The sequence below is a fragment of the Microcaecilia unicolor genome, chromosome 2 (assembly GCF_901765095.1).
Source record: "Microcaecilia unicolor chromosome 2, aMicUni1.1, whole genome shotgun sequence".
NCBI classification, from domain to species: Eukaryota; Metazoa; Chordata; class Amphibia; order Gymnophiona; family Siphonopidae; genus Microcaecilia; species Microcaecilia unicolor.
Window position 1 is genome coordinate 67523308 of NC_044032.1, and position 14668 is coordinate 67537975.

Below are 14668 nucleotides of genomic sequence, written 5' to 3' on the forward strand. Positions count from 1 at the left end.
AAAAATATCAATTGCATAAGTCTTTACATCCTTTGTTGTAGCAAACCCAAATTCCTTATGTGCTTAGACAGTCCAGAACTTATGGGTTATGCCATCTACCATCAGATGGAGACAGAACAAAGGTTTGTGAACTCCCATCCAATATAGGGCATGGTTCAGCCGCTAACACCTCAGCATTCTCTGTCTCCAGCAAATGGTAGTCATAAGCCCGCAGCATGCTTCTGAAGTTGGTTGGAAAGCAAGTCACCCAGTTGAGTCTGAGCCAGGTAGGGAGCTTCAAGCTTTCTCTGGCTGGCCCCTAAGGGAATACCAAGAAGAGTCCATATCCCTTCGTTTTCGCTGTCTCCCTTTCATTATTTTTCTTTCTATTCTTCTGTTGGATATTTCTGCACCCCCCCCCCCCCCCCCCCCCACACACACACACACACAGTTCTGCAGTGGAACTCTTTTTAAAGAGCTTGGTGAAGGATTGAGGAGAGGCTTCCAAAGGTTGATCTCCTGAGCGAATGTTTAGAGGCTGTAGGGTTATAAAGAAAAGAGAGTGTGTGTCAGGTCATTCAGGCACTGGGAGAGTAAAGCTGTGGATCAGTGGTGAAAGCAGGGCGTCAAGCAGCACTGATGCATCTTCCTTTGTAGTGTAGCAAGCTTGCTTGTGACTGTGATCACATAGACGTTTGGTGCAGAGGCACCAGTGGAACATGTTGTGCTTACTGCAGTGGTTACCAAGGGAGCTCAGGGTTGTACGGCTCCTTCTACAATGGGACAGCAGAGTGTACTAAGCACATGAAAATTTCAGTGGGAACAAAAGACATCCATCTTCTCACTAATTCCTTTAACTGGAGTCACTGCTACATGAGAGTGAATTGCTTGATGTGGTCAGCATGTTATGTGCTCTCTTTTTTTAGTGCACACAGAGCCCTTTGGACTCTACCGAAAATGTGGGGAGCTGGTCTATGTGCCTCGAACAAATGTTGACATTGTGGTACACACCCTGGGATTCTCTTTGATTTTTGAATGCTCCTGGATCATGTCTTTGTTTTCCAGTGATCACATTGTGCTATATATCCTCCAGAGATTTTGAACATAGACCCCTGACGTAGGCTTGCTGCCAAAACACAGTTCTGTATCGGGCCCTGAAGAATAAAGATTGTTTTTCAATTATATCCCTCGTCCTGCTGTTTTTATGGAAGAGCTCTGCTGATCACACTACTCCTTACCTTAGCCTTCTTTGATGTAGTGCTACACTGTATTCCGCTTTTGCGGTGTTCCTCCACTGCGATATGGATGGAAATTCAAAGACCTTTCAAGATTAATCTCCGACTAATGCTAGACATTATTTAGATCCTTAAGTTTAGGGAATATGCTAAATGATGTGCAATTAAGTCTGTTAGGTTTGTTGATTGCCATGGCATTGCAAATGATATGTGGTAATTGGAAGAATACAGCCCTCTTGTCCAGTCAGATTTATACGTTTGAACAACAAATGATAGCTGTTGTTCATCCTGATTCACTTTTCTTCCAAATGTTGGACACAATTGGAATCTTATTTGCATCATACTTAGCTGTCAAACAGAAGCTTGCTACATTTCATGTATTATATGGAAAATCATTCACTCTGAATGTATTCATTTTCTTTAATATGTTAAAATCAATAAAGTGTTTAAAAAAAAAAAAAAGGAGACAGTGTACACATCTGGGAGTAGAGACGAAAGTGAACTTTTTAGACCTAAAGCTATGTGATGTGTAATGCGTAATGGAGTAAGCACCCTGCTAGCTTATTCCTACTGCTACGTTATGAGGATGCTTTGCAGCAGTGGGAACAGGGAGAGCTGTGAGGTTTGAGGGAAAGATGGGATGGTACAGGCAGATACTGGAGGAAAACCTGTTCCAAGCTGCCATGGGGGATTAAATTCATCTTTCAGCAAGAAAATGACCTTATGCACAAAGCAAATGCAATAACAGAGTGGCTCAGCAAGAAGAAAGTGAATGTCGTTAAGTGGCCCAGTCAAAGCTTAGACCTGAATACAATAGAAAATCTGAAGACCAGATGAAACCCAGCCATCGTGAAAGAACTTGAACTCTTCTGCCAAAAAGAGTGGATTAAACTGCAGCATTCCAATATGCAAAATTGGTAGGCACTTATCCTAAGTGACTCATGGCTGCTGTTTCTGCCAAAGAGGCTTCCACCAACACGTAATGTGAAAAATGTACAAGGATGTGAAGATTTTACAAAGCACTGTATTTGGAAAAAAGCATTTTGTGGTAGCTGCCTTTGCGGTAATGCTGACTTTTCCCCCTCTCCTTCCCTTATATTTAGTGATCTAGTCTGTGCCCAGCCTCAGTCCTGTTCTCCTTGGGGCTCAGCTTTCTAATAGCTGTGTACCAAGAGAGAGGAAAGAGTGCCAAGGCCAAATGTAGAGAATAGAAGCAGGTACTAGAAAACCTCTGGAATTGTGACTGAAGCTGAAAGTCTCATGAATAACGATTTTCGAGTATTATTGTGACTACATATTTAAAATTAAATTAATATTTGAAAGTAAAGAAATGTTAATTTGCTGATACATGTATTTTTTTTTCCCCTAAGGCCTCTCTGGCTATCTCCTCAGCAAGTGATGGTTGTGCCAGTTGGACCTACTTGTGATGAATATGCTGAAAAGGTAATCATTGTTGGTTTGTTAATTTTATCCAAAAAGCTAATTGATATGTTTGTTTGCCGTCCATTAAAATTGTTCTCTTCATGTGACATGCTAGTGTAAAAAGGTTGCTTAAATTTAGATTTTTGATGTGATGCTCTGAGTTTGGATTTGGAAAGGCAAATAAAGTTATAGTTTGGTACAGTAGATAACCCCTGCCCTAGAGGGCTTGGAATCTCATTTTGTACTTGAGGCAGTAGAAGGTGATGTGACTTACTAAAATCATAACATGTGTCAGAGGTGTGATATGAACCTTGAGTTCCTTGGTTATCAGCATGGTGCTCTAACCAGGAGGCTGCTCCTCTATTCCAAATTTACGAGTATAACTATGCCACCTTCAAGCAATACCTGAACTAGAATTATGAATATACAGGTAACTATGTTGAGAGGAGTATGGAAATATCAATAATAATCTAAGGCAGAATTAGAGAATGGCACGGTTACTGTTACTGCTTATATACCACGGTAAATCCGTAGTAATGACAACATTCTAACTGGAAATGCCATGGATGTGGGACTATCTCACGGGAATGGTAAAAAGCCTTGTTCCCATGGTAAAAAAAAATCCTTTCCTCTCTTCCCATCGTTCTCCCAGTAGGTGTCACTTACATTTTTCTGCAGTGATTCACAGGCTGGCTCTTTGCCTTCCTCCTGCTGCGTCCTACCCTCTGTACTACAAATTCCTGTTTTGACGCTAAACAGATGAGAGGTGCTGGCTAGATCCATGGGAGGAGGAGGGGGGCTGGAAGGAAAGTAGAGAGGTGCTGGCTGGACCCATGAGAGGAGGAGAGAGGTGCTGGCTGAACCCATGGGGGGAGGAGGGGGGATGGAGGGAAAGAAGAGAGGTTTTGTGTGGACCCATGGGAGGAGGTTGGGGGGGGGGGGGGGAAGCTAGACGGAAGGGAAAAAAATACCAGACCAAGGGAATGAAGGAAGAAGGTGTCAAATACTGAACCCACCACAGGAAGGAGAAAAGGAAAAAGAGCAGGCAGTGAGCTAGATGCTAGAAAGGTTGGGGGTAGAGAGAGAGAGAGAGAAGCTGGGTTGGAGAGACACACTAGTGTGGAACAGGAAGCGAGGGAAGGAACTGGACACAGGAAACAGAGGAGAATGATGTGCATGGGGGGCACACAGACAGGGACACAAAGGCTGATGCTGCGTGGGGATGGTGTCTGGACACAGGGACAATGCCAGACATAGAAAGGAGATGTTCAGCACAGGGGGATAGGATAGAGAGGTGATGATGGATGCAGGGATTTGAGCACAGAGGAGATACTGGACAGGGAAGTATAGGGACACAGAAGGAAGATGCTGAACGTGGGGGACGATGGGGACACATAAATGGAAGATGGATGGTAGATATGGAGAGAGAAGAGATGTCAAATGGAGAGGAGAACCAGTGGTGAGTGAGTTAAGAGAACACAGAGGGAAGCAGAACCCAGAACATGAGACCAACATGATTGTAAAAATAAAATGACCAGACGACAAAAGGTAGAAAAATAATTTTATTTTCCATATCATCATGCTGATCAATCCATAGACTGGTGGGTTGTGTCCATCTACCAGCAGGTGGAGATAGAGAGCAATCCTTTTGCCTCCCTATATGTGGTCATGTGCTGCCGGAAACTCCTCAGTATGTTCTCTATCTCAGCAGGTGGTGGTCACACACAGCAGCAGCTCTGGCTAGGCCTCCAAGCCTAATTTTTAGGTTTTGTTGAGTGCCTGGGGTTGAGGGCTCTTCTTGAGCAAGTGCAAACCTGGTGGCGCCAGGTCCCTCCTTTTCTCCCCCCTCCCGCTGGCTCCGTTAAAAAAAAAAAAAAAAAATTTTTGACATCCTTAAAGGCGTTTATTTCGACGTTTATTTAAACGTTTATTGCAGCTACTCACTGGGACACCAGGTCGTTACAGCTCGGAGCGAGAAGCAGGTAATTTTTACCTTTTTATAGCGGGCAGGGGGTTCCCCGATCGATCTCCACGTGGCCTATGGCGTTGGAGGGCGAGGGCGCGAAGAATCGCTCCCCGGACCGCGTGTCGCTGTTAGCGGGGATGCGGGGGTCTTAAAGTCTGATTCGCCCTTGTTGGGTGTCAGTTCAGAGACCGGTCAGTGTCCCGGGTCTTCCTCTGGTGCGGCGGTTTTTCCCGCCATAAGCGCCCATCCCCCGCTGCTCGCCTCCGCCATCTTGGCCGGCCACTCTGCTCGGACGGCTTCTTCTTGGGCCGCCCTTGAGCTGGGAGACGTTAATGGCATGGCCGCCCTTGATTTGGGCGACGGCAAAAAAAGCGGCTAAAGTTAAGCGCCGTTCTTCCCGCGCGGCTCCTCGGAGTGTCACGCCGGATGCCATCTTGGATGCGCAGCATGTTTCTCCCCCGCTCTTGCGAGCGCCGGTTGAGGGTGCGTCTAGGGCTGTGGCCCAGGCTGCTGAAGTGCTCAGTCTGGGGGGTTTCTCCCCTGAGTTTATTTTGCTGCTGCATCAGGCCTTTCTTATGCAAACCGCTGCCCCTTCTCCCTTGTCCATCCTGGAACTCAGAGCCATTCGGTTGGCGCTTTTGGAGTTCCTCCCGTTACTGGCGTTGAAGCCAGTACGGGTCATGTCGGACATTGCCACGGCTGTGGCCTATGTCAACCGCCAGGGAGGTACCAAGAGCGCCCCTCTAGCCAAGGAGGCCATGAATCTATGCCAGTGGGCGGAAGCGAACCTGGAACAGCTGTCAGCGGCCCACATTGCCGGAGTCATGAATGTCAAGGCGGACTTTCTCAGTCGCCATACCTTGGATCCCGGAGAGTGGCAGCTATCTGCTCAGGCGTTCTTGGACATCACGAAGCGCTGGGGCCAGCCGAGCCTAGATCTGATGGCGTCATCGGCCAATTGCCAAGTGCCGCGCTTTTTCAGCAGAGGACGGGACCCTCGATCCCTGGGAGTAGATGCTCTTCTCCAACAGTGGCCGACACAGGAGCTTCTCTATGTGTTCCCGCCCTGGCCCATGTTGGGCAGGGTGCTAGACCGGGTGGCAAAGCATCCGGGCCGGATAATCCTGGTGGGTCCGGACTGGCCCAGACGTCCCTGGTATGCGGACTTGATCAGGCTCTCAGTGGACGATCCTCTGCGGCTGCCAGTGGAGCAGGGCCTGTTGCATCAGGGTCCCGTGGTGATGGAGGATCCCTCCCCCTTTGGTCTTACGGCCTGCCTATTGAGCGGCAGCGTCTGAGAAAGAAGGGCTTCTCAGACAAGGTCATCGCCACTATGCTAAGAGCGAGGAAGCGCTCTACTTCTACTGCTTACGCCAGGGTTTGGCGTACCTTTGCAGCATGGTGTGAAGCAGGCTCACTTTCTCCCTTCACTGCTCCAATTTCTTCAGTGTTGGCGTTCCTGCAAGAAGGTCTGGAGAAAGGCCTGTCGCTCAGTTCCCTTAAAGTCCAGGTAGCGGCTCTGGCTTGCTTCAGGGGCCGCCTGAAGGGTGCTTCCCTGGCTTCGCAGCCAGATGTGGTGCGCTTTCTCAAGGGAGTTAATCACCTGCGCCCTCCTCTGCACTCAGTGGTGCCTGCGTGGAATCTCAACCTGGTGCTAAGAGCCTTGCAGAAGCCGCCTTTTGAACCCTTGTCAAGGGCATCTCTGAAAGACCTGACGTTGAAAGCAGTCATTTTGGTGGCTATCACTTCAGCCAGAAGAGTTTCCGAGCTCCAGGCACTCTCATGTCGAGAGCCCTTTCTGCAGTTCACTGAGGCAGGAGTGTCTATTCGCACAGTGCCTTCCTTCCTGCCCAAGGTTGTTTCTCGCTTCCATGTGAATCAGCAGCTCTGTCTCCCTTCCTTTCGTAGGGAGGACTACCCAGAGGAATACTCTGCTCTCAAATATCTGGATGTGAGACGAGTCATCATCAGATACTTGGAAGTGACCAATGATTTCCGGAAGTCGGATCATCTGTTTGTCCTGTTTGCAGGTCCTCGTAAGGGTCTGCAGGCTGCTAAGCCTACAGTGGCAAGATGGGTCAAGGAAGCCATTGCAGTGGCTTATGTGGCCGCGGGGAAGGTGCCGCCTATCCAGCTGAAGGCTCACTCCACTAGAGCTCAGGCGGCCTCGATGGCAGAGGCCGGGTCCGTCTCCTTGGAGGAGATTTGCAAGGCGGCAACTTGGGCATCGGCCCATACCTTCTCCAGGCATTACTGCTTGACTGTGGCTGCTCGGGCGGAGGCCCGGTTCGGAGCTTCAGTGTTGCGGTCAGGGATTTCTATGTCCCGCCCTGGGTGAGTACTGCTTCGGTACATCCCACCAGTCTATGGATTGATCAGCATGATGATATGGAAGGTAAAATTATGTATCATACCTGATAATTTTCTTTCCATTAATCATAGCTGATCAATCCATAGCCCCTCCCAGATATCTGTATTGTTTATATTCTGGTTACATTTCAGGTTCAAGTTTAGTCTTCAGTTCCTGTTCAGGAGGACTTCATGTTCAAGTTTTTCAATGGATTCTTCAAGAGTTGAGACGAATTTGTGTTACAGTGAGCTGCTGCATTCCTCTCTCCTCCGTTTTACGGGGCTGGATTGAGACTTAAATTCTGCCGGCGCTCCCTCCCGCTTCGTGCGGCAGTAGGGCAGCTTTGTACCACTCCCGCTTCGGCGGTGTTAGGGTCAGTCAGCTCCTCCCGCGGTTGCGGTTGCAGGATAAGCCAGATCCCCCCCGCATTGGCGGGTGTGGTGTCCCTCCCCCGCTCCGCGGGGATGAGCTGGACGGATTCCCCTCCCCCACTTGTGTGGGGATGAGCTGGGTTAATTCCCCTCCCCCGTTTCGGCGGTGGTGAGCTGGGCAGAGTGTCCCTTTTTGGGTGTAATTCTCTAAGTGCTGAGTCCTGCGGATGGAGCTTGGATATCGACATACTGAGGAGTTTCCGGCAGCACATGACCACATATAGGGAGGCAAAAGGATTGCTCTCTATCTCCACCTGCTGGTAGATGGACACAACCCACCAGTCTATGGATTGATCAGCTATGATTAATGGAAAGAAAATTATCAGGTATGATACATAATTTTACCTTCTAGTTTGTGATTTAGAGCATGTCAGATTTGATATGTACATCTTGCCAGAAATAGTGTTGGACATGGCTGGGACCCAAGGCAGAAGGGAACCCAAAGCCCACTACCAGGCTGCACTTTCTTAAGATTCCAGCAGGCTTGGGGCTCTCCCTGGTCAGAGGCCAAGGGCAGTTGCTCTAGTCGCACTCCCCTAACACCATCCCTGGCATGTGCCATCTTTATATTTTGCACATTACAGGAGTAAATAAATCTCTTGCGCTATGGGGACAGACTTTGTACCTGTGTCATTCTCTAGGTAGAATACAGTACATTTATTTTATTTATTTATTCATACTTGTATCCAACAATTATTCAAAAATGAGTTTTGGTTCAATGTGGCTTACATTTAACAGTTAGAGATTACATTGATTCAATTACGTTTTCAAGGTTGTATGATGCTGTGCTTACAGTGGTTGGCAAGATAACTAGTAGTTCGTATGGAATAGTCATTGGTTTCTTGAGAAGATATGTCTTAGTTAATTTTTTAAATGGAAAGATGCGTTACAGTAGAGGTAGTGTTATGAATTGTTCCAAAATGATTAGTGCATATTTTACTCATAGAATTTCCTGAAGAGGTAGGTCTTTAGGTCTTTTCTGAACTGGAGGTTGTTCGTGATACTTCTTATGACTATGGGAATTGAGTTCCACTATTTTGAGCCCAAGTAGCTAAATTCCGCCATGTAGGTGGACTTGCAGTACATGTAGTACATTTTTGCAGTTGGGCAGGTGAAGTAGTAGGTAACCTCTTGTTCCTGGGTTTTCATTTCTTGGTGATAGTTTGGTCATGTAGTCCGGTGACATGCCAAACAGTATTTTGAAGATGATTGTACTGGTTTTGAAAAATAGTCTGGCCTTGATCGGGAGCCAATGTAGCATTATGAGTAGTGGGGGTATATATTAATAAATATGAATTTTAAAATTAAAACTCCTCTGTAAACAAATCATCCAAAGGCACAAGTAGGCAAGTAGGCTTGAAGAATTTTCCAAAAATGAAAATTACCTAGAATATGGAGTGCTATTCCACAGGAACCTAGAGCATAATTTTGCAGGAAAAAATCTAAATGCCCTTTTTTTTTTTTTAATATATATATGTATACTAACAAACTTAATATGAGCAGGAGCTGGAAGCGATAGTAAGTCCTGCTGGGAGGAATGAAGACTGCACTCCAGAGTAGATCTGAAGAAGTTTTTTGTAATAGGAAGGAACCATACAATTCAAATATATATAAACCAAAGACAGCACCTTAAATCCCACTGTCTATGCAACTGGCAGCCAGTGGAGCCTCTCCAAAAGAGGAGTAACATGATCTCCAAGTTTGTTTTTTTTTCACATTTGTACTCCGCGCTTTCCCACTCATAGCAGGTTCAATGCGACTTACATATTATATACGGATACTTATTTGTACCTGGGGCAATGGAGGGTTAAGTGACTTGCCCAGAGTCACAAGGAGCTGCCTGTGCCTGCAGTGGGAATTGAACCCAGTTCCCCAGGACCAAATTCCACCACTCTAACCACTAGGCCACTCCTCCTTTTGGGCAACGGTGCCTCCGTTTACTAACTGTAGGCTGCAGGATGTTCTATTGCATGTTATATCTTGATGTTCGTAGGAGTCAATTAACATCCAGGCCCATGAAGCACATGCTTGCTGTGTGTCCTGGCATGCTTATAGTGTTAATGCCCTCCTGAACACAGTCAGTATTTGTATTTCATACCATTTCCCTTCTTGCCAATAAAACCCATTTTACAGATACTCAAGATGGCTCATAAAGACCATAAAACCTACCACATTTGCCCAGTTCTGTTACAATACCATAGATCTTGCATGATCTCTAGCTTTCCGTTCTCTCCTTTGTAGCTAGAGACCCTCTGTGCTTGTCCCATTCTTCTCTGAACTCTGTTACTGTTTCTACCTCCCTTCAACTGGGAGACCACTCTGTTTCCACCAACTTCTCTGTGAAGAAATTTTCTAATGTTATTCCTGAGTCTATACCTTTAGAACCTCATATTCCAGCTTGTGCTGTAGAATTTCATTTCTACTGAATAATATTTGTTTCTTATGCATTAGTTGTAGCTTTCCCATATCACCCTCTCTCTTCTGTTACAAAATCCCTTCAGTGGACTTTCTGTACTCTTTCTGTGTCCAGAACCAGAGACAGAACTCCAGATGAGGTCTCACCAGTGACTTGTTCAGAGGCAGTGTCATTTCCTTTTTCCTACTGGTTATATCCCTGTATATCCAAGCATCTTTCTGGCCCATTCTACTGCCCTTGAGATCCCCACTTATCACCCTGAGGGATTTTTTTTTCTTTTGCATACACATCAGTATCTTATTTCCCGTTCCTTTTCTGTCGTCATGTACTGCTATTTTTGATTTTTGTACACCTACCCTTGGATTCTATATAGGTCTCCTAAACTTGGGCGCCCAGATTTGGACACAGATCCCAGATGTGCGTGCAAACCAATGGTTAGCACCCAACTGACTAATCAATTTTTGGGCTTAATTGGCACCAATTTGGATTTGTGCGCGTGCATCTGCCCTAGTCACTATTCTGTGGTGACATCCGTTCCTAAATTTCAAGGTGTGCAACTCAAAACTGTGTGGACATGGGCAGGTCAGGGTATTCCAAGAAATTAGGCATGATGTTATAGAATGCTTAGATTTGTGCATTCAACTGCCATCAACTGGACCTGAGGATTTACACCAGATTCCAGCCCAAAGTTGGGCATGGGAATCCTTTACTCAATCATCTGCACTGGCTCCCGGTTGAAGCAAGAATAAAGTTTAAGGCTCTTGTCCTTACACACAAAGCCTTTCACACATTAAACCCCAGCTACTTGTCGAATTTAACAATCCCCTACACCGCTATGCGAACTCTCAGATCCCTAACAGATAACAGGTTAGTCATTCCCCCTCTTACTAAGGCTAGGTGGGAATCTACACGGAGATCGGCTTTTTTCTACCTGTCACCCTCTCTTTGGAATAGCCTTCCAAAGGAGATCAGACTAGAGAAATCTTATCTCCATTACCGAAAACTTCTGAAAACCTTTCTCTTTATAAGCTATGTAGAACAGAACTTGGCATAATGAGATAAGGTCAAAAAGACAAAGAAAAATGGGATAGCTTAATTGTATACTAGATTTTTAATTTGTATTGATTTATTATGTAGTCTATCTTGATTGCTGTGCTTTCCTGTCACGAATGGAATTCCTATGTTTGTTTATTTGTATATACCAATTTTTTTATATATATGTAAACCGTTCTGTTTTGCAGTTGCAACAAGACACGGTATATAAATCAACATAAATAAATAAAAAAAATAAAAAATCAGCACGTAGCGTGGATCTTAATGACACCTAACTTTGGGTGCCATTTATTGAATGTGACTCCAAAAGCAGAACTCTACATTTTTTTTTCATTGAATCTTAGAACAAGCCAGGCTAATCTTAAGTGAAGCCAAGGTTTATTGAGCCCAGCATAACTGTCTCTTAATATTTGCCGGTCTGGGTTAAAAGTATCCAGCAGATCCAACAAATAGATCCATTTCTTATACAGTAGCCTATTTCCAGAGGTGAATGATGGCTCAACCAAGCCTACCAGGCTAAGAATTTATAATGAACTTGTATTGTATCGCCCCAAAATCTGTTTTCCAACTTGTAGAATCTAACTTGTTCAGCCTTTTTTTTTTTTTTTTAAAAGAAGTATTCTATCCCCTTTAAGTTTTGTTTGCCCTTCTCTCAACCTTTTCTGGTTCCACTATATCCTTTTAGGGATGGGGCGATCAGAACTGCATATAATACTCGTGAAAATATACAGAGGTATAATATTTTCAGTTTTGTTCTCCATCCCTTTTAAAATAATCTCTAACATTGTTTGCTTTATGGTAGCTTCAGCATCCTTATCTTTATTTTAGAGGAAAAAGTTTATTTCATGAAAGTAAAAGCATTTTTTATGAAGTTTATGTTGAACATATACCAGACCTCAACAACTAATTACCCTATAGAATCCCATATATACTTCTAAACTGCTCCTCAGCTATTAATCTTGGGGGAAAAAATGTGGCAAACACCCTTCAGAAAATTACAGCAAATACCAGAGGACGTTGTGGGTTTTCAGTACAAAACCGTAATTATATGGGACACAGCTAAAACACTGATTTCTCTACAGTTTTGTTTCCCATTTAAGCTGCTCACAACCATTTTCTGATTTGTTGTAGACTAGCACCCTTTAAGTAGTTTGATGTACCGAGTACTGTAGAGTGGAAAGTAATTGGGTCTCAGGCCTTCCAAAATTGTAGTCCGGAGTAGCTCAGAAGAAAGTACATTTTTAAAATTTTATTTTTATTTGCAATTTATAATAATTGACAAGTGAAATAATACCACTTGAAAGAAAATATTAGAGCTAAATCAGGAAAATAGAATCCACTCCTACAGAAGGAAAGGGTAAGAATTGATAAGTACCAGAAAAAAAGGGTCAACCAGCCCTAAATACAAAGTCCACTAAATTAGGGATGGAGTGTCATAGAGAAATAATACCACTTGAAAGAAAATATTAGAGCTAAATCAGGAAAATAGAATCCACTCCTACAGACGGAAAGGAAAAGGTAAGAATTGATAACTACCAGAAAAAAAAGGTCAACCAGCTCTAAATACAAAGTCCACTAAATTAGGGATGGAGTGTCATAGAGAAAAACTAATGTAATATTTAAGCAAGAAAGTTCTTTGTGTTTAAAGTTACAAGAAAGATCTTGTGCACAATAAAGCAGACTTAATGTGTTTTCTAGAGGATCTTTTGTATCACAATAGATATAACACAGATGGTTTTGCAACTTCTGCTTCAAAGACTTCTTATTTAAAATATACTGTGAAGTAGTAGTTTGAAAACTTGTGGCTCAGTTAGCACCGACTCCTGGAGATTTACAGATAACCCCAGCAGGGCTACTGTGGGGTAATCAATTTGTCCTTATTATGCTTGGTGCTATAAGCCGTTAACCTCTGAGCTTATGAAATAAAGATTTGTCAGACTGCAACCTAACTCACTGAGGATGTCGACTTTGTCAAAATGTTAGCTAAAGCTATACCTTCTATGTTCTCTGAAATAGACAGTAGCATTTAGACCAGGAGTTTTCAACCAAGTCCTTGGGACACACCCAGCCAGTCAGATTTGCAAGATGCCCATAACGAATATTCTTGAGATTTGCATTGAATGTGGGTAGTGCATGCAAATTTCTCATGCATATTCATTGAGGGTATCCTGTAAACCAAATTGGATAGATGTGTCCCAAGGACTGGGTTGAGAACCCCTAGTTTAGGCAAAATTATTTTCTCCAAGGATAAGCAGGTCATTAGTATTCTCACATCCGGGTGATGCATCTGATGGAGCCCAGTGCAGATGCTGCCTAGCATATACAGCAATTTGAAAATTTTAGCAATGTCTCACTGCATATACGTGAGTGCCCTCCTGCCTGACACGCGAGTGCAGGTTCCTTGGTCTGTGTTTTTTTTCTGTAGAGCTGAGAGGTCACTTCTTCAAGGTCTCTTTCCAATACTTTGACAGATACTTTTTCGGTACCTTCCTGTGCAGGTTTTCCTCCATTTGTCTTATTTTCACAGTTTTTATTTTCAGTACCTTCCCCTTTATTTATTAGGTTTTTTGGTTCTTCAAGCTTGCTTGCTTTTTTGCATGGCTCTGTAGGCACCTTTTAGGCTTGAGCACTGACCTCGATTTGAGCTTTTCCCCTTTTTGATCCTCAAGATTGAGGAATTTAATTTTTTTTTTTTGATGTCCAAGAAGACCCCCAATGGCTTCAAAAGGTGCACCCAATGCAATCATGTGATCTCTTCAATGCACCCACACTGTTGGTGCATTGGGTACCTTGGACCTAACCATAAGCCTAATTTTTGTTCTTTCTGTTTAAAAATACAGTTGAGGACACAGATGGTGAGTTAGGTCCAACAGGAGAACCTTTTTGGCTCCTCAAGGCTGATATATCAACATTGGCACCGGAAGCATTAACTTTAATGGCTGCTTAGACTTCATCTACCACAGGGAGTGTACACTGGCATCGAAGAAGTCTCCACCTTCGTTGACCTCAGGCTCTGATAGACCCCAGGACCGGTCAGCATCGGCTGAAGTTTTACCAACAAAGGTAAAAATTGACATCTGACATCAGAAACCACCAAATTGTCCACAGAGAGCTTCTGAAAAGAGTTCTCAGCACAAGTGGGTTCTTGTAGAAGAATCTTCACCTTTCCACAGGCCAGTGCCTGTGCCACCCATGGAAGAAAGGAAGGAATTCTATTCCAGGTACTTCCTTGTGCCCAAAAGATTGGGGGGGGGGGGGGGGGGGGATTTCATCCCATCCTAGACCTAAGGGCCCTGAACACATTTCTGGTCAAAGAAAAGCTCAGGATAATTCAGGAACAAGATTGGCTATGCTCTCTGGACTTAAAGGATACCTATACCCACATTTCAATATTTCAAAGCCACTGGAAATATCTCGGGTTTTGAGTAGGGAAACACCACTACTAATATCACGTTTTACCTTGTCAGCTCCCAGGGTATTCACTAAGCGTTTATCAGTAGTCGCAGCATCGCTGCGCAGACTGAGAGTATATGTTTCCCCCTACCTGAATGGTTATTTGGTCAAGAACACATTGCGGGAAGGAGCACAAGAATCAATGCAGAGAACTGTTCAGGTGCTGGAGCTTCAAGGTTTCATCATAAACTACTCCAAGTCCCACCTTCTCCCAGCTCAATGAGTGGAGTACATAGGAGCCCTGCTTAGTAGGTGCAAGCTCAGGCTTTTCTGCCACTAGCAAGAGCAGATGCCTTGATAGTGCTCGCTTCGTAAGTCCAGAGCAGCAAGCAGGTCACATCTCAGCAGATGTTGAGATTATTA

The 14668-nt window shown here is 44.4% G+C and overlaps 1 protein-coding gene across 2 annotated transcripts in view; it reads left to right on the forward strand.

Moving 5' to 3' along the window:
• The window catches only part of TARS1 (threonyl-tRNA synthetase 1), a 110663-nt gene that overhangs the window by 84273 nt on the left and 11722 nt on the right, over nt 1–14668 (forward strand). For both annotated transcript variants that reach the window (XM_030193010.1, XM_030193009.1), the window contains exon 17: nt 2585–2657. In XM_030193010.1, the coding sequence (XP_030048870.1) occupies nt 2585–2657 (73 nt within the window). The remainder of the gene's footprint in view (nt 1–2584; nt 2658–14668) is intronic.